Source organism: Ascidiella aspersa, chromosome 8 (genome assembly GCF_963924565.1).
Source record: "Ascidiella aspersa chromosome 8, kaAscAspe10.2, whole genome shotgun sequence".
In the NCBI taxonomy this organism is placed as follows: Eukaryota; Metazoa; Chordata; class Ascidiacea; order Phlebobranchia; family Ascidiidae; genus Ascidiella; species Ascidiella aspersa.
In genome coordinates this window covers 10,378,919-10,403,127 of record NC_139454.1, presented here as the reverse complement: position 1 = coordinate 10,403,127, position 24,209 = coordinate 10,378,919, and the positions used below count along the sequence as shown (strand labels likewise).

At 40.4% G+C, this 24,209-nt stretch overlaps 1 protein-coding gene across 1 annotated transcript in view; it reads left to right on the top strand.

Annotated features, from left to right (window-relative positions):
* The first annotated feature begins 303 nt into the window (after positions 1 to 303).
* LOC146136037 (von Willebrand factor-like) overlaps positions 304 to 24,209 on the top strand; it is a 35,025-nt gene continuing 11,119 nt past the window's right edge. Inside the window, exons 1-30 of the mRNA XM_083396136.1 lie at positions 304 to 520; positions 1,291 to 1,525; positions 4,048 to 4,222; positions 4,752 to 4,914; positions 5,481 to 5,581; positions 5,725 to 5,853; positions 6,428 to 6,603; positions 7,014 to 7,132; positions 7,701 to 7,941; positions 8,583 to 8,773; positions 8,914 to 9,131; positions 10,027 to 10,197; positions 10,948 to 11,118; positions 11,624 to 11,728; positions 12,150 to 12,383; positions 12,893 to 13,115; positions 13,841 to 14,037; positions 14,792 to 15,005; positions 15,495 to 15,628; positions 15,966 to 16,073; positions 16,542 to 16,746; positions 17,289 to 17,473; positions 18,183 to 18,342; positions 18,968 to 19,176; positions 19,693 to 19,879; positions 20,737 to 20,961; positions 21,428 to 21,564; positions 22,025 to 22,249; positions 22,769 to 22,990; positions 23,445 to 23,669. Of these exons, the coding sequence (XP_083252262.1) occupies positions 1,320 to 1,525; positions 4,048 to 4,222; positions 4,752 to 4,914; positions 5,481 to 5,581; positions 5,725 to 5,853; positions 6,428 to 6,603; positions 7,014 to 7,132; positions 7,701 to 7,941; positions 8,583 to 8,773; positions 8,914 to 9,131; positions 10,027 to 10,197; positions 10,948 to 11,118; positions 11,624 to 11,728; positions 12,150 to 12,383; positions 12,893 to 13,115; positions 13,841 to 14,037; positions 14,792 to 15,005; positions 15,495 to 15,628; positions 15,966 to 16,073; positions 16,542 to 16,746; positions 17,289 to 17,473; positions 18,183 to 18,342; positions 18,968 to 19,176; positions 19,693 to 19,879; positions 20,737 to 20,961; positions 21,428 to 21,564; positions 22,025 to 22,249; positions 22,769 to 22,990; positions 23,445 to 23,669 (5,256 nt within the window). The 5' untranslated portion in view covers positions 304 to 520; positions 1,291 to 1,319. The remainder of the gene's footprint in view (positions 521 to 1,290; positions 1,526 to 4,047; positions 4,223 to 4,751; positions 4,915 to 5,480; positions 5,582 to 5,724; positions 5,854 to 6,427; positions 6,604 to 7,013; positions 7,133 to 7,700; positions 7,942 to 8,582; positions 8,774 to 8,913; positions 9,132 to 10,026; positions 10,198 to 10,947; positions 11,119 to 11,623; positions 11,729 to 12,149; positions 12,384 to 12,892; positions 13,116 to 13,840; positions 14,038 to 14,791; positions 15,006 to 15,494; positions 15,629 to 15,965; positions 16,074 to 16,541; positions 16,747 to 17,288; positions 17,474 to 18,182; positions 18,343 to 18,967; positions 19,177 to 19,692; positions 19,880 to 20,736; positions 20,962 to 21,427; positions 21,565 to 22,024; positions 22,250 to 22,768; positions 22,991 to 23,444; positions 23,670 to 24,209) is intronic.

The window sequence follows — 24,209 nt, the reverse complement described above, 5'->3', positions numbered from 1 at the left end:
AAATCAGTGCTGTTATATGTAGACGAGATAGTTTTAACATATCATGAGATTAGGGTGAATGAAATCTGGAGATAGATGCTCAGGGTGAACAAAACTAAAAAAGTTTAAGAAACACTGGTCTAAATACAGTCACTGCAAAACCGTTTTTATTTAAATTACACAATTTTCTTTGAAAAATTGATTACTTCTTAAATATACATTAATATTTCGATTAGGCCTTCACAGACCCCCTGAAAGTCCATGGACCCCAGTTTAAGAACCATGCGATTAATTTCGTCCAACTCGCTTGTTTGTCATTTATAGGACGTCACCAACCTCTGTAAAGAAGTGGCCGACGAGCGAGCGTTCACCACTTGCGACATCCCGAACGAGGTGTTGGAGCAGGCTTGCGTCAACGCCCTGTGCCAGTGCGAGTCGGGTGACCTTAAGTCGTGCGCATGCGCAGCCGTAGACCAGTACAGCAAGCTGTGTGTCGCCACCGGCGCCGATCTCGAGGAGTGGCGCAGTTCTGACTTCTGCGGTAAGGAAGGGTTTGATGTTTTAAATTGGAGGTTCCCAAACTGGGGTCCGCGGACCAACTGGGATCCGTGCAGCAGTTTTATAGGGTCCGCAATGTAAATCAGTCTTAGTTTTTAAACACTAGGCTTTAGCGAATGTTTTTAAATATTAATCTTTCAAACATTATCTGTCATCATTATTAGTCTTTCCTTATGCTTTATTAGTCGATCACAAGAGACATCATAAAGCATCTATTATGCTGTAGTACCTGTTATCAGCGATTTAGTAAAAAATTGTAAAATCGCCGTCCGCAAAAGCGTGTAAGCCAGGGTTGTCTGCCAGACTACAGTCATTCGCGCTTTAAACAGGGGTCATCTTCTCACTAACTTTAAAGGATTTTAACACAAGATAACGTTCCCCTTCCTTCTAATTCAATGTAACTGTACTTCGCGTAGGAGTTGAAAAAAATATTAGGTGTTATTGCCAATTCAAAAGAGTGATCATAAAGCTTGTCTTAAGGATATGTGCTTCGTCTGATAAAACTCTGTGTACTTGCAAGGCATATTTTCTTTCTTTTGCAAGTACCCTGCTTTTAAACATTTCCTTAGACATAAAATTCTTAATCTAATAGTCCATATGTTGTACGTTTTTGCAATAGAGGTTATGCCTACTAGTGTACGTTTAATGTCAACAAAGCACCCCATAGCGTTTGGCTAGAGCATATGCTAAAGCAAGAAACGTTTCCCCCTTATTTCGACGAAAAGCTTGACTTGAAACCTTTCTAAAATGTAGGCAAGACGTGCCCCAGCAATCTAGTGTACATGGAATGCGGCAGCTCATGCCCTTCAACCTGTCGCAACAAGGGCCAGATGTTCATGTGCATGACACAATGCGTGGACGGGTGCTTCTGTCCCGAAGGCACTCTCCTGGACGGCGACACCTGTGTGAAAGAGACCGAGTGCTCTTGCACCCACCAGAATGCGACCTACGCGAGCGGCGAACGCAGAACTTCAGCCTGCGAAGACTGGTGAGTCCTTATTTTGATGTGTGTTGTATTGTGCGCCGCGCTGTAAAGGCTCGTGGTGTCTTTGCAGCAACCGCAGTATTTATCTGTTAACCGTTTACACTCTATATTAAAGGACTACGTACGGTTTATTATTTAATTGTGGTAATGTACGGCTGTCGATCACAATTCTTTATTTTGACTAACAGCCCACCTTGAAATATATATCTTGACAAATGTACACAAGTTTACTTTTTATACGCCCTGAGACTTTTTATACGCCCCGTGACAGCGGTTCATAAATGTCGTAGTCAAACACGCTGGTTTAACAACGCATTTTAAATCCAAACCTAGCGAATGTCAACGGAATTTCGATATGATTTTTGACCTTGCAATATAGTTGAACTCAATGCCCCAATTCAACCTTGAACGAACTCTCATAACACCATACGGCGTAAATTTAACTGCCTTTTAAAACGCTTTTGTGGTTGCTTTTTTAATAGAAAACATCGTTACACAGAATATGTTAATCCAGTTTAAGCGACGTTCAAAGTTGACGATGTATATTTTACATATATTATTCCCCAGTACATAGGCAACCATCCAGCATTTTTGTTCACACGGTTGGCTTGATCTAAACTAGTAAACCAAGTTATTAGTAATGCCATGTCAAAATGTCAACGACAAGGCTTCAACGAAAAACTTGCTCAATTGGTACCGATGGCAACTATTGTCTCGGCATATTTTCGCACTTATAATGCAACGCGGGCCCTTCAGGGCGGCCGTTGTTTAACGTTAAGGCGGTAGCAGAGTTTGGCTAAAAGGTGTCGCGGCAACGACAATGCCGCCGGGCAAATACGAAACGCTGATGGATTGGCTTCAGAGTACCCAGGGTCCGCCAGCCCCTTTACAGGTGAGCCGGGGCAAGGCGCCCACGCGCAAACGCCCCAATCGTGTATTTACGTTTTGGGCGGCAACCGAGACTTGGGCGCTGTGCAAATTCCATCCCGGCGTGTTGCGCAAATCGCGAACAACGAAGCACGACTCTAATTCGCCTTTCCTCTCTCTCTTTTTCTGCTTGCGATTTTACACTGTGCCGAAACTAACACCTCGGTCCCCGGGACTCTGTTTGCTGAATGCCTTTGGGTGTCGTGCGTCGCCGGTTCCCAAAAGAATCCTCGAAACACAAAAGTCGCATACAGGGATCTTCTTTACTGCTGGCTGACTTTTAGTAAAAAGCGACAAGGTCAAATTTCACCTGTCCATATGTTCACTTTAAAAAGGTGTGCCGTAAATCGACTGTTGGTTGTCCGTACACATCAAATTAGACATAAGCAGATATATGCGCCGATGTTGAGTTTCCAAAATTGTGTAGCTGTGCAATTTTTTGGTATACATACTACCCTTTTTGAACTTTGACTAAATAATACGGCAAATATGAAATTATACATAATTAAATATGTGTGCCGATGTCAAGCTTCTAAAAATGCGTAGCTGTGAATTTTTTGGTATATTTAATACGCTTATTGGACTTTGGCGGAAAAAACAATGTCCTTTTAATTTGTTTGTACTGACGCACTAAGCGACCACAGTTCCCATTCAGAGTTAAACGCCGTGTCACAATCGGTAACGCCCCTGTTTGTCATGCTTTGTGCCAACTTAATTTTGAGGACTATTACCTCGCCCAACATCGATAGCAGAAACTGGCAAAACGCCTTTTGGCAAAACGCCTTTTTACAAGATTAAAAAATTTGTTGAATTAAAACGTTCTAATAATGTAACACCTGATACACTTGGATAAATGTTGCGATGTTTACACTTAACATAAATTCCTTAATCACGGCGCAAGAACCTTTTTAGGGACTTCAGCCATAAGACCGAAATAAGAACAACATCAACGTCTGAAATAAAACACAGTTTGAAATAAGGCCAAAATAGGACTAATACCGAATATAGTCTAAACATCGCATACATCGGCACAAGTCCGAAATCCGTAGAAATAAGACCTAAATGGTCGGAATCAACCCTTACAGCAAGTTACAATCTTTTACCTAACCCCAAACCCCAACCGTAACTACATCACTAACTCCTAATAGTATCAACCCTAACCATTTTATAACGTAACCCATTACCCACTACTAACCCCAAGAAGGACCAAAAATCCGGTGCTAAAGCAGCGGTGCCCTAACAGCGCCGTTAAAACTAGGGCGCCCAAACGTTAACACCAAAACGGCCGATGCCTGACTGAAGGCCCCCGATCGGCCCATATCCTCTCCCTACCGGTTCAGGCGTTATTTTAGCCATTAAATTCTTATAAAAATAGGACTTTTTCCGTCAGGTTTATGTCTTATTTAGACGATTTATATTTTATTCTGTCGTGGGAATTACTGGGTATTAGGCTTTATTATGTCGTTGGTTGTAATACTATGGTATTATAGATTTTTTTGCTTAACGTATTGTTGCTTTGTATATAGGTCCTATTGTGTGTTCCCCTTTTTAAATTGCTACCCGCGAGCCTTATATCTCGGTATTTTCTTGCTTTTCAGCGTGTGCGAAGGCGGAGTCTGGAGTTGTGAAGCCCTCCCATGTGCTGGGGAGTGCGCCGCAACTGGCGACCCCCACTACAGGACTTTTGACGGACTCTCCTACAGCTTTTCCGGTCACTGCCAGTACGTGCTCGCTACTGACAATTGCGACGACAGCGGGGACTATACATTTGCCGTAAGTGGGCGCTAACTTATACACTTTGGCTGTACATGAAAACTGGTATACAAAATACACATGGCATGGTATTAGCTGACTTGATGCAAAACCTATTTATAGTACTAGTAAAAGTACTAAAAGGACACAAAGTGGAAAATGTTTTAGGTGCTTTGGATACATGTTTTCATCCTCGCCAACCATGGGTATTTTCATCTGCAGCTGACATTACGATAAGACTTTTTACCTGATGTATGTTTATATTTTAGAAATTGCAAAATAAAATTAATTATGTCATAAAAAACTGTACAAGTAAGTCCAGAGTCCCCAGTTGTCTTAAAAAAAAAAAAAAAAAAAAAAATGCTAATAAAATACAAAAGGCGAAAGTGCAAAAAAACACTCGCATACAAGTGAAAACGAATTCGTTACCCGACTAGTTCACCTTACACAAAGCAAAAAACAGAAGACATGTCTAGAACTCTAAAAAACAAAGTTTTACCTAAAATATTTGGATTAAAATAACTTTTAACCATTAAACCATGCTTTACAGGTTTTGGCCGAAAACGTTAAGTGTGGCCTTGACGAATTGGGAACCTGCACCAAAGCAGCTACGCTTGTCATGAAGAACGACCTTGCCACGGTCAGCTACAAGCTGATGCACGGCGGCATCGTGTCAGTGGCAGGAACCGAAGTGGCACTGCCCTACAGCCACGGTAGGACTGAACTTTACATCGCCGTGACCTGTTTTTGTGACCTTTCCCTATCTACATCCCACTCCTTCAACTCGAATTCGTAGATTTTAATGCAACGATACAAATTATTTGTGTGCCAACTAAAAAAAAGTAAAATGTACAAAGTAAGGGATGAATGTGTGTGTATAGTGGCACTGTTCTTCCCATTTACCAAAAGTTAGGGCGGGATGGAATAACTGAAGTGTCAGTAGTCGTTCGGACCGGTCTCCATTTAAGGAGCTAGTGCCATCACTTGTAGGTAGGGCCACGAGTTGAACTGCGCATCGGCAAAAGGTGAAGACTTTTACCTTTTACTCATGTTTTTAAGTTATTATCAACGTATATGTAAGTGAAACTTTAGTATTTACTACCCCCCAAAAAAACCGTTACCCGGGAAAAAAAAGCACGATACTGCCCGCAGCAATCAGTAAAGAACTATGATAACCAGAACAAGGACTATGTCGCTTGTGCTACATCAGAGTAGGCCTAGACTATTTCGTGTTGTTTTTTACCAACTTACCAGCAAAATACATGTTGGTTACATGCAGGGAGCGTGAGTGTTCGTCGCTTGTCTTCTCTTATAATCGAGCTGAAGACCTCAAACGGAATTACACTAGAATGGGACGGACTTATGCGAGTTTACGTCAGGGTGAGTAATATGGTTTGCATCCAATCCATTTATTGATCAACGAGCTTTTTATTAAACCCATTGTGTAATGTACATAAGGTTTATTAGTGACTTAGACATAGGCGCAAAGCAGAAATTTTAACTGAATCGACGTTTGTTCACAGCTCGAGCCTTCATGGAAAGGAGCGGTTTGCGGAATGTGCGGAAACTTTAACGCCAAGTCCGCCGACGACTGGAAAACGCCTCATGGAATAATTGAAACCAACGCTGCCAGCTTTGGAAATTCGTGGAAGGTTTGGCTATGCCACTCGGTTACGTTAAAACTATATGAATCTTTGTTGGAAACCTTTTTTTAAAACCAGTTCGCCTCACAGTATTAACATCAAACAATTTTAAACTACTAGCAAACGAACATAGATTTTTTTTCAAAATTATGCCGGGTGTTGCTAGGAAATAAATCGATACTTACGATTTCGATTGGAATGGGCATTATGTTTGCTTCTTTAGGAGTTTGTTACACACATTAGTGCCACAAAAACAACCAATCTTATTTGAGATTCACTGCAAACAAATGCGTTTCTCAGGTATTGTCAAGGCATCTTTATAAATTAGACTAAGCCAAAAAGGTCAAGTAGATCGACATGATCTTAATTAATACGTTTTCGGTACGAGCTTGTATCATACCGTAATGGACAGCAATATACTTGGGTACTCTATGCACGGATCTGTAATAACGGATCTATAGTTACATTAACTGAAGATAATAAGCTCGTGTCGAAACGTCTTAATTAATTACAGATCCCTTCATACTGCATGATAAACCTTAAAAAGGACTATAGTTGAAACCAGTTACAAATTATTTTACAGACAAACGCCGAATGTGCAGACGTTGATTGTGAACGAGTCCCTGTCGTTCCCGAAGCTTGCATGGTTAACCAGCACAAGCTCAACTACGCCAACCTGGTTTGTGACGCCATCCGAACTGACACCTTCAAGGAATGCCATGGCCTCGTCGACTACGGCGTGTTCTACTACAACTGCAGGCAAGATTTATAGTTTGTGCCATATAAAATCAGCGTTAAGCCCATAGGCCAAGCGGTTCATGGAGCTTGCTATATGAACTACTTTTTCTTGATCTAGTAAAATCGGTATAGCGCTGGGATTTCTAAACATTGCAACTATGCTCTTTAAGAAAGGTAGGCTACAATAGCATTAAACCTTTGATAATTTTGGGGAACCGCACAACCTAATTCTCAAGAAATAAATTAAAAGCCTTTAACACAGAATGTGATCAACTATATAAGTGATTTGCTTATAGGCCAAATTCCATTTAATTTAAACGCGATAGCAGAATTTCGGCTGTTAGCACATATTTTAATCATTTTTAGCTTGAAAATATGTTTGAACTCTACGTGTTTGGAATGTCTGTGATGTTTGATGTTACTTTTTGCAGGAGCGATGTGTGCAACTGCGGTGACGCCCAGGAATGCATGTGCCAGGCTTTGGCCGACTACGCTCGTCAGTGCGCGCTTAAAGGCGTCGTTGTCAACTGGAGAAACGCATCCACCTGCCGTGAGTTTACAGTGAATAAAAACGCTTGCACCCAAAGTACAAAAACCGACCTAGGACGCTTTTTAAAGTTAGGTCTGAAGGCTAATATGTACGTGCGTTTAATTGATACACAAAATTGCCCATTGCAGTAATGCTGTTTCGGTATTTCAAAGATTAAACCTATAATTTTGGAAGACTCTTTGAAGCCGTTTCACTGAATATGTGATACTGGAAATCACCTTGACCCTTTCCAGATACATGTCGACCTCGATTAATGATTAGTAACAGCAGAATAGTCTAGCAAAGCCAGTAGTTCAGCCCAGACACTATAAATGAATAATTCATTAGAATTATAATGTATACTGACGATGCCTTATTACATCTATGAATAGTTTCTGGCCTGTTTACTCGCTTTGCTAGACTATTACGCTTTGGAGCCGTACACAGAGTTTGGGTTGTTTATTTACATAGCAAAGCGGCGTTTTACAAAAGTGTTTTGCAAATTACTTCGCACCAAATAAACCAAAGGCGTGTCGCGATTTGCTCATACAGTTAAGTAACCACCCGATCTCTATCTCTCTTCGCTCAGCCGTTGCTTGCGAGGACGGCAAGGTCTTTAAGGAATGCGGCGGCTACTGCGTGTCGACCTGTCGCTCGATCGCCGACCCGTCAGAAACTTGCGAGGCAGCTTGCAACCCGGGCTGCTACTGCGGCGAGGGACTCTACCAGAACGAGGCCGGGCACTGCGTCGAGGTGCAGGACTGCGAGTGCTTCCACGACGGCGAGATGCTAGCGCCTGGCGAGCAGGTTGAAGGACCTACGCACGTGTGGTGAGTTCGCACATCTAAGGATCGTCTGGGTATAGGCGGAACAAAACATGCGAAATTGGAGCTACCCTTCTATTCTTTTGTTAACTCCCTTTGAGAACCACTGGTCTAATTCTCAATAGAGGAATCAGGTGGCACTATATAAAGACAAATTGTATTGAATTCTCGACAAGCTTTCAAAGTACTTTGACCTAATAAAGAACGGTTGTGCGAAAGCTTGTCGAGAATTCAATGCAATTTGTCTTTATACAATGCCACCTGATTCCTCTGTCAAAGTGTTCTCATTGTATCCAAATGACTCCATGCTAACAAAAATGTCGATAACTAACTGCCCCCGATAGCGAACTGCTGGCATGATAGATTTGTTATCACGAACTCCTTGTGGTTGGCAAGCAAAGAGCAATTGCTAAGCTCTCTGTGCGTCCTAAAATTGAATTTAAATTAAAATATAATTAGGGGAGAAAGTGCTCAGAATGCTATTCTACAGTAATTCTTCCTATGTCACTAGCATATTGACAAAATCACAGATGCAACTGGAGGTCATATAGCATCCTACATAGGAAAACTCAGTTGTTAAATTAGTTGATACAGCCTTGCTCACATTTGTAATTTCTTGTGATTTACCTTTTTTTATTCAATTACAGTGTTTGCAAGGAAGGCCACATGCAATGCGTCACCAAGGAAAAAGAAACCTGCGAATCGCCGCTCGTCTACGCTGATTGCTCCGACGGCAGTTCTGGAGTGGGTTGCTTGAAAACTTGCCAGACCACTCCACTTTTCTGTGACACGGGCCCTTGCGTGTCCGGCTGTACCTGCCCAGAAGGCACCATCAAGGGTAAATCCAGACAATATTTTCCCTTTCAAAAAAAAATGTTTTTTCAAATTTATTTAAAGTTCCTTCGATTTTCGACTGAGAGTTAGCTACTAACTGTAACCCAAATTTGTTGTAACGCTCTACTCTTCGCAATTCGACAGACGAGGCTTTCGGCACTTGCGTGAAGCCAGAAGAGTGTTCTTGCTCGCACGACGGTAAGGTGCACAACAACGGCGCCACCATCTCGCCGGACAACTGCAACACTTGCACCTGTAACGGTGGAAGCTGGAGCTGCACCGAAATGGCCTGTTACGCCGAATGCGTGGCCATGGGCGACCCCCACTACACCACGTTTGATGGCTCGGCCTACGACTACCAGGTTTGTGCATTTTTCGCGTTTTTTTTTAACTGATCGAAGCAAAAATAACTTGCTGCAAAACCATTTTTCCCGATTGAAAGTATTTAATGAATATGATGTTGTTGCAAGGCATTGTTTCAAATATACAATTGTTTTTCGTTGTCAAAAAACAAGGGAAACCGTCGCACTGAATATAACTGATGTAAATTTTTACTTTTAAGCAGCACTTTATAAATTGGGGGTAAATTTGATATTCATTTTTGTTAAGAGGGTAAAACATACATATAGAACGTGTTTCATTGTTGTTTTTCTTTCTTATATTGTTTGTCGAAAAAAAAAGTAGTACTTGATTTAAAAGACTTGGTGAAAGAAAGGCTATCGTAAATGATCGTTTTCTTATCGTTTGTTGCTCGCGTTTATTTCTGCCTTTTTCCTTTTTTTGCTTTCCATTTATTGTACGAGCGTTCGGTGTCATTCATCACCCTGACGAAAGCAACTTAAATAGGTCGCCAAAACGTTGGTAACGAATTCCAATTGCCAGACGAGCTGTTTTTTGAATAAAAGTTTTTTTTCTTTCATGAAAATACATTTTAACGTGACGTCATCGATTTGGTGATGACGTCAGCAAAACTTTTTTTCACCCAACTTGTAGAAAAATTCAAGAGAACAACTTTGCCAGAGAAATTTATTGGCTATCTTCTACGACTATTGTAGCAGAAGTCGTGAACCAGCACCCGGTCAAAAGTTAAAATTTAGAGAAAAATAATTTAGCAGTTAAAGGGTTGATATAACTATGCCTGGTGGCAACAGTTTATATAAAACAATTAGTTAAAGAGTTGGGTCGCCGTTTAGAAGCCTGTCCTACTTTATATAACGACTTTGTGACGCCATAATCACTCGATTGTTGCTTTGTCAGGGCGACTGCGAGTACAGCCTGGTTGAGGACGTTTGCGGCAAAACTGAGGGAAGCTTCCGAGTTGTGGTCGAGAATGTTCCATGCGGAAACGGTGACGTCACTTGTACCAAGGCGGTCTCTTTCTACTTCTACGACACGCTCATCCACCTAACCAAGGGAAACGGCGAGCCGGTAAGTTGGGCTGGTTAGTGCTGCGAGATTATGTTGGAATTAAAACACTTGGAACTCCATACACGTTGTTTTTAGTAATTTGAATAAAAATATGAAAGTCATAATATTCGTTAAAATCGACATTTCGCAATTCACCGACGTTTCAACAATACCTAATACATCATATGTGTGTTAAAATTCTAAGGGAAGATAAAAGCGATAAAACACTGAAACGTCTGTAAACTGCGAAATGTCGATTTTATCGAATATTATGGCTTTCATATTTTTATTCAAATTACTAAAAAATCGTTATTAAAACACTTGATTCATTTAAAAAAAAACTGTTTTTTTCTGTTTAGCGAAACAATTATTATCAGGACTGAGCAGATCTTTGAATGATTAAAATTTTGAAGTTAAATAAGTAACCGGCAACTTTAGAACTGAAACAAATGGTAATTTTTGTTTAAAACATTTGCCAAAATTTACACCGACCTACAACTTTCTTGTATTTACTGCATTGCTTTGTAAACAAAAAATCCTGTCCAAAGTTAAAATTTTGAAGTTAAAATAGTCACTGGCAACCGTAGAACTAAAACGAAATATTAATTTTTGCTCATTCAAAATAAAAACATTTATCAAGATATACACCTAAAAAAATGACGATCGTTGACGACTTACAACTTTCTTGCATGTTTTATTGCAATGCTTTGTAAACAAGAAATCCTGTCCAAATTTGCGACACATTAAACTATAACTGCCCTTATTTTTAAGGTTGTGTCGATCAAGCACAACAGCGCTTTTCCCGAAGCACCCCACGGTGTGAAGTACACAGTCCGAAAGGGCTCCATCTACTACATTGTCGAAACCAACGCCGGAATCGACGTTTTGTGGAATAAGGAAAATACCGTCAAAGTCCGCCTCCATCCGCAACACATGCACAAGGTAACTAACTCGCTTTAAGTGATCTTTCACCATTTTTAACCCAATATAGATAGTATGTATCTTTTCGGCTTTTCATAATTTTTAAGCCAATGATAACTATAACGTTTTTTTTTTCAAGATAAATGTAGAAATTTAAACAACGAGTGTTTTGCACAGACGATGGCTTTTTGGAGTATTTTGCACACACATATATTTTGAATCAAATGTTTTATGAATTATGTTTAATAAAACTGTTTTTTTATTGCAAATTGTGTTTATTTTTATTTTTTTTATTGTTTTTTTATTGTGTTTTTTGTTTATTTTTATTTTTATTGCAGAATTTAATAAAACTGTTTTTTCATTGCAAACGTGTATGTAAAAATGTCTATGTAAACTTAAAGGTTTAAATAATCTTGGGCGCGTTGTTATATTTGAGCTACAGCCCGTTTAAAAATGTTTACACTCAATACCGCATAATGCGAATTTGTTCGCAGCATTCTTATTTTATTTAACTATTACCCACCAGGTGTGCGGCCTCTGTGGTAGCTTCGACGGCGATATGAGCAACGATTTTACAATGCGTGACGGTGACATCACAGCAAATCCAAATGAATTTGGAGACGATTGGAGGGTGAGTTGGTGTTTTATTAAGCTGGTCATTTTAAAAATAAGACAAAAAAGAAGGGAGAAATGGATGTTAGAAAACACAAAGGATTGCCTATATAAAGTTGGGTAACATTGTGGTTGTAAACAATCGTTATAAATTTGTATTCCGGTTTAGAGCGAAATATTCTTAAAACCTAAAATTGTTTTGAGTTTTAGATTGTTTTGGACTGTTGGGGTTTCACTCCGACTTTAAAGAATATTGTAATGCAAATTCAATTTTTAGTTTAATACGCTCTCAAGGAGTTTAAAATTAAACGATGGTTATATTGTCAAACGCAATGTTACAACAGCGCCTAGCCGGTCGAAATTGATACTGTGTATTCGAGCGAAGACATTCCGCAAAACCCTACAAAGAACCCCCATATTTCAAACGCATTTCAATGCAGATCATGGAAACGTGCCCCGTCGCCGACTCGCCCCAGAACCCGTGCGAGTCAGACCCCGATCGTGCGCCCTGGGCCGAGAAGAAGTGCGCCATTATCACGAGTGAAGTGTTCGCCGAATGCCACGCCAAGGTCGACCCCACCAAGTTCTACGAGGACTGTCTGTTCGACACTTGCGGCTGCACGGCCGGAGGCGACTGCGAATGCTTCTGTACTGCGGTGGCGAGCTACGCACAGGTACTGTCCATATGCAGTTGCTGCTGCTGGTTGTTTGGTTTGTTTTCACAAGCGCGCAAACGAGTTTTGTTTTTTTCCTGAAAAACAATCTTTTTTACCAATCGTCTCACGTTTCGCCCTGGTGCTTTTTTAATTTATGAGTTCAAATCCGGTTTCGTTTAGACCAGGGGTTCTTAAACTGGGGTCCAAAGATCCCTTGGGAGTCCGTGAACTAGTTTTACTGGGTCCACGAAGAAAGAAGTAATCAATTTTTAATAAAAAAAAAACAGTTTAATTTAAATCACTGAATGTATTCGACTGCATTTCACTAACACATTATTTGGACCGATATTTGTATTTTCGCGTTAATATATGACGTCATCTGTAAAAAATTCTTGCCTACCGTAGTCCACGCGAAGCAAAATTCAAGGCCCGCAGTAAAATTGCCCCCTAATGGTGAATTACCCCCCCCCCCTCGGTTGAGAACCACTGGCCTTAGTCATTTAATCTTCCTTTTCTCCGCGTTCCAGGCCTGCGCCGACGCGGAAGTGTGCGTGAGCTGGAGAAGCAACGAAGTGTGCCCGGTAATGTGCGAGGCGTACAACCCGGGATTCGGGCTCGGATACGACAACGAGACTTGCGAGTGGAAGTACGACCCTTGCGGCAACCCGTGCCCACCCACCTGTGACGATAGGAACCCCCAGGACTGCGCCTGGCCTATGCTGGAGGGCTGCTACGTCGTTTGCAAAGAAGGTGGGTTCTGCAGTAAACGATTGTTCTTATAACTGATCTGTAGGTTTAGGACGACGGACCACTTTTCCATTGTATATATATGGAAATTTCGTTCATTCATTAAGTATCTTGTATTGTGTGTTAGGAGACAACCAATTTTAATCACAGTGTGACCCCCAATTTTTCCATAAGCCGTTTACAACGAGATTCGGTTTTGAATTATCTAGGATTATATCAGACTTTTGCCCGGAATAGACAAGGTCTCTTGTTCTAATTTTATCCTGGTGATGTAGTGTTTTTACAACCTATGCCTTATTGGCGCGACAACCACTAAGAATGACCGAATCTGATAAATTATTTTAGGAAAACATGCGGCAAACATTTGCTATAAAGTGCTAACAATCTTTATAAGTATTGCGATGCTGGTTGGCCTGTGATGCTTTTTAACGAATAGAATTTATTTGAACGACAAATGTCGCAAAGTATATCTCTAACTTGAAAAGATTATTTGGTTGACTCGAAAGTAACAAAATTGGCTAGGCAACGGTGTAGTCGAGTGATTCAAGTTTTCTTATCGCTGACGAAGCCATTTAAAACCTATAAACATTAACACTTACGGCGCCTTAGTCAAATCTTCAACACAATTGGCTAAAACGTTACAGTTTTCACACTTATTTGTATATCCAAGTTTATATTACAGCTTATTATAAACGCCATTCACAAAAAAACATGTTTTTCACTTTCAGACGAGGTTTGGGATGACGTCAACAACAAATGCATTCCGGAGAGCAGCTGCCCCCCTCCCCCTCCCACTACCACCACCCCTGAACCAGTGATCACCACCACCACCGTGCCGCGTGACGAAACGACCACCACCCCCAAAACGACCCCCAAACCAATCCCCACCACTACCCAGCCCTGGTGCGAATGCGTTGACAGTCAGGTGAGGCTCAACTACTATTTGTAACATTCGAAGTAGAATGGAATAAAAGTAACCTGCGAATCAAGCTATTTCGTGTTTTTGCCTATTCACCATCTTGCTAAATATTTCGAGTTTGACGCTTTGCTAAATATTTTCGAGTAAGACGCATCGTTTATAAAAAATATATATATTTTCCTAAAATCCTTTTTTCCTTTAAAATATCAAGTATCGGAGATCCCTATAGGTCAGGGGTTCTTAAACTGGGTCCATGGACCCCTTGGGGCTCCATTTAGGCAATGTAAATATTAGTGTATATTTAAAAAGTAACCTTTTTTTTCAAAGAAAAGAGTTTAATCAAACGTTTTTGCACAGAATGTTTCTTTAGAATTTTAGTCTGTATTTCCATTTTACATTTTTCGGACCGGAAACAGTAGATTTATAAAGTCTGTTTGTATTGTGACGTTAATTTATGACGTCATCTCTACAATTCCTTGGTCGACGCGAATAAATTTTAGGGGTCCGAAGTAAAAAAAGTTCAAGAAACCCTGCTATTGTTATGCTTGTTTAGCTTAATAACATCAATTGGTATCGAATTAGTAGCGGAACGCGATAGTTTTTGTCCAAAATATTGGTTATCGGTATCGAATAAAATGTCTAAAAAAATGTCATAAAAAATGTAAGTATCGGACATCCCTAATAGGGCAAGTGTAGGGTTCCAGTCGCTTCTTCTCTTTAATTCAGTGGTATCAAATTGTCGCGTTTTGGTCGTATATAGGGCATCGCACACGCTCCCGGCGACACCTGGCCTCTGCGAGGGGACGAGTCCCTCTGTGTGGAACTGACGTGCGTCGAGGAGACGCCGGGCAACTGTAGGACCGAGAGCGTGGATCACACCGTGATGTGCACCGACGAAAATCGTCCCACCTGCGTCAACGGCTTCCCGGCCGTTGAAGTGCAGGACGGTTGCACGTGCAAGTGGGAATGCCAGTGTGAGTAACGCTGCTTGTTTTGGGGGGTTGAAGCTTTGGATGAATCGTAAAATTAAACTGCAAAATTGAAAATGGATAAAATGATGAACTTTTCGATTGTTTTATTAAACGGTTTTGCTTCATACCAGTAACCCACTGAAACTCAAAGCCGGGTTAAAATTTTCCATGTCTCATGTTAACATGCATTCAAATACTGCCGTATATTAAAAGCACCAGTTCCAGATATAGTCGTTCACCCACTGATAAACAAACTTTATTCCTATTTTTCTCTGTTCGTTAGGGTCTCTGAGCGAAAGATACGTTTGCACGCGTTTTGTTTTATATTTCTAATAAAAGCAGTTTTTATTGTTTATTGTCGTTTTATCTGTTTAGCATCTATTAATTGCCATTGAAACCCTAAGAGAATATATACGTACAGATATGTTTAATGGGTACAAACTATACAGTGAATTTTCGATAAGACACGGTGGAAATATTTTTTATTTACAGGCTACTGCTTCGGCCAGGGCGATCCCCACTTCTTCACTTTCGACGGCTACTACTATCCTTTCCAGGGCAACTGCACCTTCGTGCTATCGCGCGACATGAACGAACACCACAGCAACCACCCTCACGAATACGAGGTGGGATATAAGTTTTTTTCTTTTATAGCCTTTCGTAATTAAGAAAACAATTTCTGTGGGCACTAAAACAAACCGCTTCCGGAAGCCAAGTGGCCGCGTTGACTTTGGGTTGCATTTCCGTTTTCTGGTGTTTTTCTAATGTTATAATGTGTCAAGGTGACACCAGAAAGCCTATAATATTTTTGGTTGGAGCAGTATGAAGAACCATTCATCAGTTGAAACAATGCCTGACAGCAACACCATATTTAAAGCAATTACTTTTATAAAGTCTACGTTAACATTAAAAAAACACTTAAAAAACATATAGATAATTAAATTACTGTGACATTCATTGCAGATCTGGATGGAGAACGTTGCTTGCCCCGAAGCCCCAGAAACAACTTGCACCAGAAAGATGACTATTCGTTACGAATCGACCCACGTGGTCCTGCACAAGAACTATACCGTAAGTTACAAATGCACTGGACCATTAGATGGTAGTCTATATAACTAATAGTTCGCATGTGTGAATAGCGCCACACATAGTAATGAATGTAAAAGTAAATTAAAAAATACCGTAGCATAAGTTATATTCTTAGTTTTGGAGGCATTGAATTTTAGGTTTGTGTTTATCGTATATTACAGGTTTAAGAAAATATACTAAAATGTTTTCATACCCCCTCCATGTGCGTCAGATTTAAATCAATTTAAGAACTTGTGACGTAGGGTATGAGCTGATTCCGATCCATCGTAGCAATTTACTTAAATTAAATACATTTAGTAAAACAATGTGCCGGTACGCTAAACTATTTTTTATTTTGGGATCCCTTTAACAATTATCTGGAAACCCCAAAAAGGATCCCTATTTTTTATATCTTTGTTAGATCGGGCTCATTTCTATTTTTATAATAGAAACATGTTTGTCATCTAACAGTTCTCTGTGGATGGCGGCTCCCTTCTTGGCAAGACCTCACTTCCTGCTGAGTTCGGAGGGGTCCACGTCGAAATGCGTGGCACGAGCCTCTTCTACGTCACAATTCCCGCCCTAAACCTGGTTATGACGTACACTGGAAAGGACTACAGCTGGAGCTTGATTGTTCCTTACTCGGTCTATTACGACAGGACTGAGGGACTTTGTGGTAGGTAAAGCGATTAGCCGGAATAACAAATCGAGAAGTGAATGTAATTTACTGGTGTCTAATTGTATTTTTACGTGATTGTAGCGTTTGGGTGTTCGTATAATAATAATGATTCTTTTGGTCTGTCCAGGCCAACCATCACTCCTTATTTTTAGATGAACATAGTTGTATGTCGATTTAATTTTTGCTTGGTGTAATATATTCTTGGCAACCTATGAAAAACTAACAATTTTGATCACCTACACGCGATCTTAATTAATTTTCTTTACAACTTTTTGCTTTGCTATTTAGCACACTCATTGAAACAATAGAATCCACAAAGCGGAACTTATCTAAAGAATAAACGATTTTAACCGAGTTAACACTTTTGATTCTATTAACACTTTTATACAATTAAAGTCATCAATTTATTGAACCTAGTCAAGAATAAAAGTACGCCCGTTTATATACTTTTTTACGTAAATACAAATATTTTTCACGGAATTACAATGGACAAAGTATGACGCTTTGTTGTAATTAACGTTTTAATCGATTCAACACAGGCGTATGCAACAACGACCAGAGTGACGAACTCACCAACAGATCGGGCCACATTGTCACCGAGATCGAAGACTTCGGCAACAGCTGGCTGGTTTTCAACGAGTCCGAATCCTGCTTCCGACCCCCTCTACCTTGCACAGTGCCCCCCTCAGAGAAGTGCGAGATCATTAAGTCTGACGTATTCGAGGCAAGTGCCAAAGATCTTAAAAGTAGTAAAAAAAATATTTACAAATCTTTTTTTTTTAGGTTTTTAAAGCTTTATTAATTTTTTCAGTGCTATAAAGTTGCTATATTTAAAGTCCTATCTACTGAATTATACCAACTCTGCATTTCACCGCCCCCTAATGTTTATTAGTTGCAAAAGAGGAATAAAAACTTGCATGTAACAGAACTAATCATGGCGTTTTATGATAACAACGGTCGACACTTGCATAAATATACTATATTGTAGTTGAAATTACACACAATAAAGCCACATTTTAAATAATTTTGGCAGCACATAAAAGTCTGCGTTACGAGAACACATTACAGGTGGATTTGCATAGGTTTTGATTAACTGAATGTTACAACAACACCTTTCATTGCTACATGTGCATGGCTTTATTAGTTTTAAGTTACATAACAGTTACTCCGGTTAGAATCGAACAAGCAAATGGCATTAGCTTGAAAATCAACTGTAAAGCCAATCTGTAACGACGGTTTGTATTCCAATTCGGTGCGTTAGTTTTTTGAGCTTTAGTTATTTGTTGTTGTGTTATAAAAGTGCCGTAGCCGTATACTAAATTAGACAACCTGTGTGTTCTACCGCCTTTCTATTTGTTGTCTTTGTTTTAAAAAAAAAACGTTTTGTCCAACTTTTACGCTGAAATAACTTGTTACGACGTTTTGTATTCCAGGCGTGCCACGCTGTTCTAGCCCCGGATCGCTATTATGAGATCTGCCAGTACGACACTTCCCAGTGCGGTAACTACTCGGCGTGTGAGGCTGTTTACGGTTACGCAGCAGCCTGCATGCAAGAGGGAATCTGCATCAACTGGCGTAGCGAAGACTTCTGTCGTAAGTTTCGCTCAGTTTTGTGAGGCGAATGCAAACAAAAGGGCGAAACTAAATTCCGGCAAAACATATGCAGTTTTGCAATGCGCAGACAAGCGAGGCAAAAATTATGTCATAAATTGACATCATAAAACTATAGTATTAAAAATCTTCTGTTTCGGTCCTACAAGCATTTTTTTTTCAATTAAACTTTGTTCTTTTGAAAGTAATAATTCCAATTGCACACACAAATTTAAGTAATCACAAATATTCCAATTAGGCCTTTGTGCACCGCTTAAAACTAGTCCAAAGAACCCCCAAGGCCAACAGACTTTACAATGAGAACTTCCAATGAATTGTTTTCTTTTACCATAAACCGGGTTATGTTTTAGATTAGGTATACTAAACAATTAGTGTAAATTTGCTTATGCAAAAAATGTTTTATTAAAAAAAATGCTAAAATTAGTGTTTAAGTTTTATTATCAAATGTCTTGTACATGTACGGTAGCCCTATTCTCAAAAATTGTAACAAAACAAGCCATAATCCTATTTATAAAAAAGTCAAACAACCTTCCATCTTTCTTCGCAAATGCGCCAAACCTTTAACTGCAACAAAATCCATAAACATTTTTAAACAACTTTTCCGTAGCACCTGAATGCCCGTCTGACCGCGTCTACTTGCCGTGCATGCCCGACTGTGAACAGAGCTGCGCGGACTACAACAGCGGAGTGCCTTGTTACGAGGAGATTGCCACCGAGGGATGCTTCTGTCCCACCGACACCGTGCTTGTGAACGGCAACTGTGAACACGTGTCAAACTGCACCAACTGCGTGGCAGAAGACGGCACCATTTACAAGGTTTGGTTGGCTTTCGTTTGAAGAACTATCCATAGCAGCTGTAAACCCTTTCGAGTTGGTCTATAGCTTTTCTGCGACAAGTGTAGAACACGTTCCTGTAACCTATGGTTGCTTTAGGGTGTGTACATTTTACTATGGTTGGTCAACCAAGAACAGAAAATTGCCTATATGCCTATGGTAAACTTTACAATGTCCATTTTTAACGCCGTTAATATCAACGAAGCCTATTTCTCTAATCTCGAACCCTTTTTACACTAAATGCATAATATAATCCATCGTTTTTAGTTACTGTTTTTCAACAAATGTCCACCTTTCGCATTTTGAATCTCTGTGTTTAGGTTGTTCATAGTAAATTGTTAGTTTCCGTCCAACAGTGTACAAACTTCGAATGCTAACCCGTATCGTTTTTCCAAATCGGTTTAATTTTAAACGTTTAGAAATTATAAAAGCCATTAGTGGACAGCCATTTGCAATCCACCCCTCTTTGGTGCTAACGTATATTACATTGTTGTTTAGTACGGAGAAAGCTGGATACCTGAGGGCGAGGAATGTACCTTCTGTTCGTGCATGGAGAACCAGGCCATCGCCTGCACCCCAACGTCGTGCCCAGGGGGCTGGACCGGGGAAGTCCCGGAATGTGCCCCCTGCCACGTTGCCGAACTGGTGCGGGGATCAGACCCATGCTGCCCCGAGTACCACTGTGGTAAGATGTTTGTGGTCGGGCCCAGTGTTGTTAAAAAGTCAGTTTGAAATGACTTAAGTCCAAGTCAAGTATTTTGAAAAATAACCTATGTCCAAGTCAAGTCATTATGAGAGCAAGTCAATTTCAAGTCATGTCATTGTCATAAAAGTAAATTGTTAAATAATTAAAATTGGCAAACTCGTCCCATTGCAAGCAACAATTCAATTAAAAAAACACACACAAGCGCAATGGACAGCAATAAAAGTGGTTAATGTTGCAAAACTTGAGATAAATTAAAAAAAACCACTTAATTTACTTCCAAGTTATTTGACAAAATGACTTAAGTCCAAGTCAATTCATTTGTCCAAAAGACTTAAGTCAAGTCGAGTCATTTGAAAACGGTGACTTAAGTGCACTTTAGTCAAGTCAATGACTTGAGTCATTACAACACTGGTCGGGCCTATCTTGTAATGTTTCTTGTTTCTAGTTGGTTGGAAACATCATCTGCCTGACAAAATTAGGCCTAGACTTTTATGGGCTGTTTGAAGTGTGTATTGAGCGCCGATATATTGCATCGTGAAATCAAAGGCGCTGTGCACTTTTTCGAAGACGATCTTTTTTTGAAAAAGTGGACTGTATTTTTTTTGTCGTTAAATATTATACAAATAAACGTCATGTAATAGGCAATACATCGGTATAACTTTACCACAAATATAGAGTTAATATACTTGGCAAAATTTTAATCATTCTACTTTAAATAACATTTTCAGAACGATTACGAATAAGGCCTTTTTGAGTTACACAATAAAAATCTTCACGCCAAGGCAAAATATGCCCACTTGCACGCGAGCAACAAGTTCAAAACAATTTTTTGACAGTTTGCAACTACGAACTTGGTAAGGGAGAGGGAGATTGCGAGGCAGTTCCCCAGCCTATCTGCGAACCCGGCTTTATCATGAACCAGGCCAACCCGGGCCACTGCATCCCCGAGTACCAGTGCGAGTGCAACCCGGACAGGAACCCCTGCCCCACACCGCACGCCTGCCCGCCCCTCCACCATCTTGTTACCACCCCTGGAGATTGCTGTCCCGTTCACACTTGCGGTAAGGTTTGTTCTGTTTCAGTCGACGTCAGGGCGACGGCAGCTTTTTGCCACCATTTTGTGTCTTTTCCATGTCATTCACCCTGACGAAGGCGACTAACATAGGTTGTCGAAACGTTGGTAAAACTTACAATTACCAGAGGAGCTGTTTTTTGATTGGTATTTTGTGTCTTGTTTTGCTCTAAAGAGAGTTTGCCATGATCTTTTGTTATTTTGCGATATTCGAGTAAAGTATTTTATAAACTATTAATTATCATAAAGTGTAATTATAGTGACTGATTTTGTAACTAAACTTTGTTAAGACAGGTGTTGAATTCCATCTAAAATTGGTGTTCTACAGTAAATAACATTTTTATTAAATTAAGCAGAAATAGATGCAAATGTCTACAAAGGTAATGCTTTGTGCGCGACAGCGCTGTGTATAAGATATTGCGCATAACCAAAGTGTTTTTGTTCGCGCGACGCAGTATGCAACAAGTGCGCGGAAGACTCTACGATATGCGGCCAGTGCCAGAGCACAGTGATCCACGAGGACGCTTGCGGGTGTGAGAGCTACTCTTGCGTCAATAAGGGAGTCTGCAGAGACAACGGCACCGACTACCAGGTAACAAATGTGGACCAGTTTAAACAGTAATTTAGAAAAACAGTGTCCTTTTTCCGTGCTGTTTGTTTCGGTATATCTTCAAACCTTGTATGCCGAATTACATTTTACAATATCTAGTTGAGTTAAAATCAACTTTAATTGGCGATGTTAATTTTACACGTTAAATTATTATCGTTTTCCATGGTTTTTGATTTTTATTTGGTTGTATTGAACATCAGGAAAATCACAGGAAATTTTACGTATGAGAAATGTTCTGAAATAAAATATTTAACAAGATAAAAATATATAGCTTTTTGTTAAATTAATAAATTGTGTCTCATACAGATTTTACTTCTAATTGCCATCAACAGTGATTGCTATATTGTGGATTCATTTTAGAATAGAACGGATTTGTTTTGAGCCCCGGATAAAGTTCATCCGAAATACTTTCTAAACAGCGTTTAATAATGTTGCTTCGCAGCCCGGTGATATGTGGTTCCCCGACCTTTGCACCGAGTGCACCTGTGCCGAAAACCAGATGCCCGACAAGCACGGCTGCCTGGCATACCAGTGCATGGCCTACAGTTGCTCCACCTATTGCCCGCCCTGCTCCGAATACAGACCGGTGGCTGGACAATGCTGCGGAGAGTGCTTCGACACAGGATGCCATGTACAGGGAGCGGACGAAGAGATGTTCTGTGCCGAGGTAAGGAGGACTTTAGGCGGCAGTTGTTAGGCGGATTTATATGGGCAGGTTTTACATATATGTGTGCTGTGTGGTATAATGTGGATGAGGTAGGGCTTTTCGACACGTTTTCACTTTTAGAAAATCCCGTTTGAGTTGGATCGTGATTTTTCGACCGGCCTGTGAAAGTGTTTTATTCGAGCGCTAAACAGATTAGGTTTTAAGGTCAAGTATTACACATTTGACAAAAAACTGTAATGGATAAGCGTTAAACAGTCAATCTATAAGGTCTCGCACGGAGAATTATTTTCTTGCGTTTATATTTGTTTGTGTGACTAAATATAAATATAGATGTTTCTATGTACTAAAAACGCTGTATTGCCAATCGCACAGAAAAAAAACGGCAACGAAAGGCGACTGTTAAGATCAGGGAGACCTAGACAATAGATCATACTTTTTAGCCCTACGATGGTTTATTGCGAAAACAGGGATAACACCCACGCACAAAGCACTAACAGGTTATCGTTTTCCACCTTTCAGGTCGGCCAGTCCCACGACGAATTGTCCAACTGCACTACCAAGCAATGCGTGATGGACAGCAACGGCAACACCGAGATTACAACAAGCCCGATCAACTGCCCGGTTCTGGATGTCAAGTCATGCCCGACTTGCTACCGACTCGAGCAGACCACTGTGGACTGCTGCCCCAGTTTCGAGTGTGTGCCGGATAACGTCTGCTGCGTGGACGGCTCGGCTATTCTGGTAAGTTGTTGTTCGTGGTTTTGAAGCTATTCCTTTGTTTTTAATGATACGTTCGGTGGGCTTGCCTTCAGGCTTCTTTTAAGAAACTGTTACTGACCAATACGACAGTGTTGCAAATAACTCAATTTTAAAAAAAACAATAAGTCCCAGTCGATTAAAAAGTAGGTTATAAAATCCACTAGTTTGTCTTCAACCCTTGAGTTTAAGTCAAATTTGGTTTAAATATAACCTTAGTCGAATCAATTTACCCAAAGGTCAAAGTTAAGTAAAGTGGTTTAAAAAAGTGAAAGCACACCCAAAGTCATCCCGACTCCGCGACAAAGAAAGAACATCGAGTTTAGTCGAATTTAAAAATCGCATAAGCGCTCTTTTTAACACGGAATAAACCCATCGGTGTGGTTTCTAATACACGCGCTATGATCACTAACTTTTGTACACCTTTTGACACTTGCAGCCCGGCCAACCCACACCGAGCGTGGACGACTGCCACAACTGCGTGTGCGGCAGCGAGCTGAACAGGCAGACCGGATTCCTGGAGGTAAAATGCACTCACATCTGGTGTCCGCCCTTCGATCCTACGACTTGTGAGGCTCGCGGTGGTAAGAAGGTGCTCACCGAGAACGGCTGCTGCTTCAAGTGCGACAACAAGTGCATCGACGAGCACAACAACACGTACAGGGTGAGTGCAACAGCGAAAAACCACGGTAAACCAAAGTGTTTGCCTCGATAATAATGCAACTTTTCACAACTTGTTTCGCATAACAAGTACACCATGGGTGTGCGGTAGATTCGCAGCGCAGCCAATGAGAACTTTCTTTTTTAAGAAAAGTCAGAACACAATACATATACGTAATTGGAATATCGAAGCCTATACAGAAGTAGGTATCAATTTGAACGTTTCGAATAACTCTTTATTTATTTTCAACATCTTTTTTTAAGATGTTGAAAATGAATAAAGAGTTGTTTGAAACGTTCATAATAATACCTCTTTCTGTATGGGTTTTGATACTGTTATACGCTTTACTACAACCTCCGATCATTATGCCCAGCAGTGCCTATATGTTTGCTTGATTCCCAATTAAAAACACAGAACGCACACTTTCAAACGTGCCCTAAACCTAATTAACCAGTTTACCTGGCGGTGTAGCGTGTAATTGAATTCCAAGCTGATGTTAAATCCTGTAATTAAACGTCATATCCACCTGGCGCTAACTGCTGG